The sequence below is a fragment of the Batrachochytrium dendrobatidis genome (genome assembly GCF_000203795.2).
Source record: "Batrachochytrium dendrobatidis JAM81 unplaced genomic scaffold BATDEscaffold_9, whole genome shotgun sequence".
In the NCBI taxonomy this organism is placed as follows: Eukaryota; Fungi; Chytridiomycota; class Chytridiomycetes; order Rhizophydiales; genus Batrachochytrium; species Batrachochytrium dendrobatidis.
In genome coordinates, this window is record NW_006281107.1 from 190,376 (window position 1) to 192,436 (window position 2,061).

The following is a 2,061-nucleotide window of genomic DNA, read 5'->3' on the forward strand; positions in this document are numbered from 1 at the left end:
TCTTGGTGTTTCTAGCATGGCTCTTGCAGCCACTCCTGCTATTAATTCAGAACATGAATCTCACTTGCAGCGTCGTGCACTAGAATTATCAGAACAAGATATGCATCTGTTTGCTCGCTCGCCTATACCAGTAATCCCAACAGCACAAGGAATAGCGGATGGAGGAACTTTGTCGGGAATACAGCAAAACCCAACAAACGCTGTGCCTGGAAATTCAGGTCAATCAATTTGGACTCCGGAGTTGAAAGCACGAATAAACGGTCTGGCAAATATAGGAGACAAAGCAAAAGAATCCATAGCCCAGGCTGAACGAAATATGGGCAGTTCGGGTCAGCCACTTTTGAATTCACAACAAAAAGCAAGTTTAGAAAAAATATCACTGGATGGGCAGAGACTAAAACGGATCATAGACCACGTTGATAAAACGGGAGCCCGTTTAGGACAACCTTTAGGCAGTTTGGGATTTTCAGATCTGAGTCCAAAGACACGAGCAAATCTAATAAACTTGGAAGGAGCGAAAAGGCGACTAGAAGAAAATGTGAACAGAGCCATTCAGAAGGTGCCCAAATCAAAGCAACAACCAGGCGGTTCAAAATTGCCAGAGCGTATAAGCCCACAAATGAAAGAAAGAATAACAAGCTTGGAGCAACAGATGAAAGGACGTAGTGAACCAGGAGATGGTGTGGTCAAAACTAAACAAGATAAACACAAGCCGTCGCAACAACCAGGTGGTTCAAAATTGTCAGAGCGTATAAGCCCACAAATGAAAGAAAGAATAACAAGCTTGGAGCAACAGATGAAAGGACGTAGTGAACCAGGAGATGGTGTGGTCAAAACTAAACAAGATAAACACAAGCCGTCGCAACAATCAGGTGGTTCAAAATTGTCAGAGCGTATAAGCCCACAAATAAAAGAAAGAATAACAAACTTGGAGCAACAGATGAAAGGACGTAGTGAACTAGGAGGCAGTTCGAAATTGCCAAAAAGTGAAAAAAAAGCTTTACGCATGGAACAAAAGAAAGTTGCCAGAGCTCAGGTCATAGCACAAAAGAAAGTGCAACTTCCTACAACTTTTGGGAAAATGATGGGAAAGTAACAGATTTTAAACTCAAATGACGATCTTTCAATCTAATAATAATAAAATTAGATTATTAGATTCAAACAAGATTGTTGTATGTGTTTGAATAGTGATGTTTAACTGCCATGAATCAATCTCGATCATTTGTAAAAATCAGCTTGTTTTTAATAAACTGTAAACCAACTTGCACTACACGAATGATAGTCTCGTGCCTGCAAGTGTAGACTGACTTCCAGATGACAGTATACTATTAGTCTATTGACACTAACCAAATAATCATTACCATTACCAATACAAACTGTTTACATTTTTACAATATACTTTCATTTAATAAATTGTAAAAGCCATTACTAAACTTGAGCATTTAGTCTTGGTCACAGCTTTTTCCAACATAGATGCAGCAAATGTCCATGCGAGTGCATCCAGAAGTAGGTTTAGGACCACGAGTAGTGGTCAAAGGTGGAGGTGAACCGCTACCACATTTTGCTGGAACAGAGAAATCGTTTGTGTAATCTGCTGCATTTACTCCCAGACCACGTTTGGCGAATCCCTTCCAAATCTCGCACTTGTTGGCCCCATTATAATAGGCTGCATCGGACGCAATAATGGCATCACGAGCATTGACCAAGCTAGGACTGCATGGCTGATGCATCAATCCACCCATCACATTCTGCATAGCAACAATGTTGCCAGCCTTGCCCTTGGCATCGTAGAGATTGGTAGAAAATCCACTCTTGGTGACCAAGTTCCAGTAAACTTCCCAAAGCATGGCTGCCCACACTTTGCCAGCCTCGTGCAGCTCTGTGCGGGTTTTAAGGTCGCTATATGTCAAAGGGTTGATTTTCATGTCCGTAGTGTAAGGATGCGAGCGAATACCTTTGAGTTTATTAATAACATACGCTCCAAGGATAACTGGCGTATCGGCTTTGTCGGATTCTTTGGCTGTTACAATTATGGCAAATATGTCGGACCAACCTTTGCTC

At 41.5% G+C, this 2,061-nt stretch overlaps 2 protein-coding genes across 2 annotated transcripts; one reads left to right on the top strand and one right to left on the bottom strand.

The window, feature by feature from the left end:
* Nucleotides 1-16: 16 nt before the first annotated feature.
* BATDEDRAFT_90265 (uncharacterized protein) lies at nt 17-1,096 on the top strand (the record flags this gene model as incomplete). The annotated part of the gene is made up of 1 exon (XM_006680399.1): nt 17-1,096. The coding sequence occupies one exon, from the start codon at nt 17-19 to the stop codon at nt 1,094-1,096; it is 1,080 nt and encodes a 359-aa protein (XP_006680462.1).
* A 499-nt stretch (nt 1,097-1,595) lies between these two features.
* Nucleotides 1,596-2,057, bottom strand: BATDEDRAFT_5399 (uncharacterized protein; the record flags this gene model as incomplete). Its single annotated transcript, XM_006680167.1, has 1 exon — nt 1,596-2,057. A coding segment is annotated over one exon (462 nt), but the record flags the coding sequence as incomplete, so codon positions are not given.
* Nucleotides 2,058-2,061: the final 4 nt, after the last annotated feature.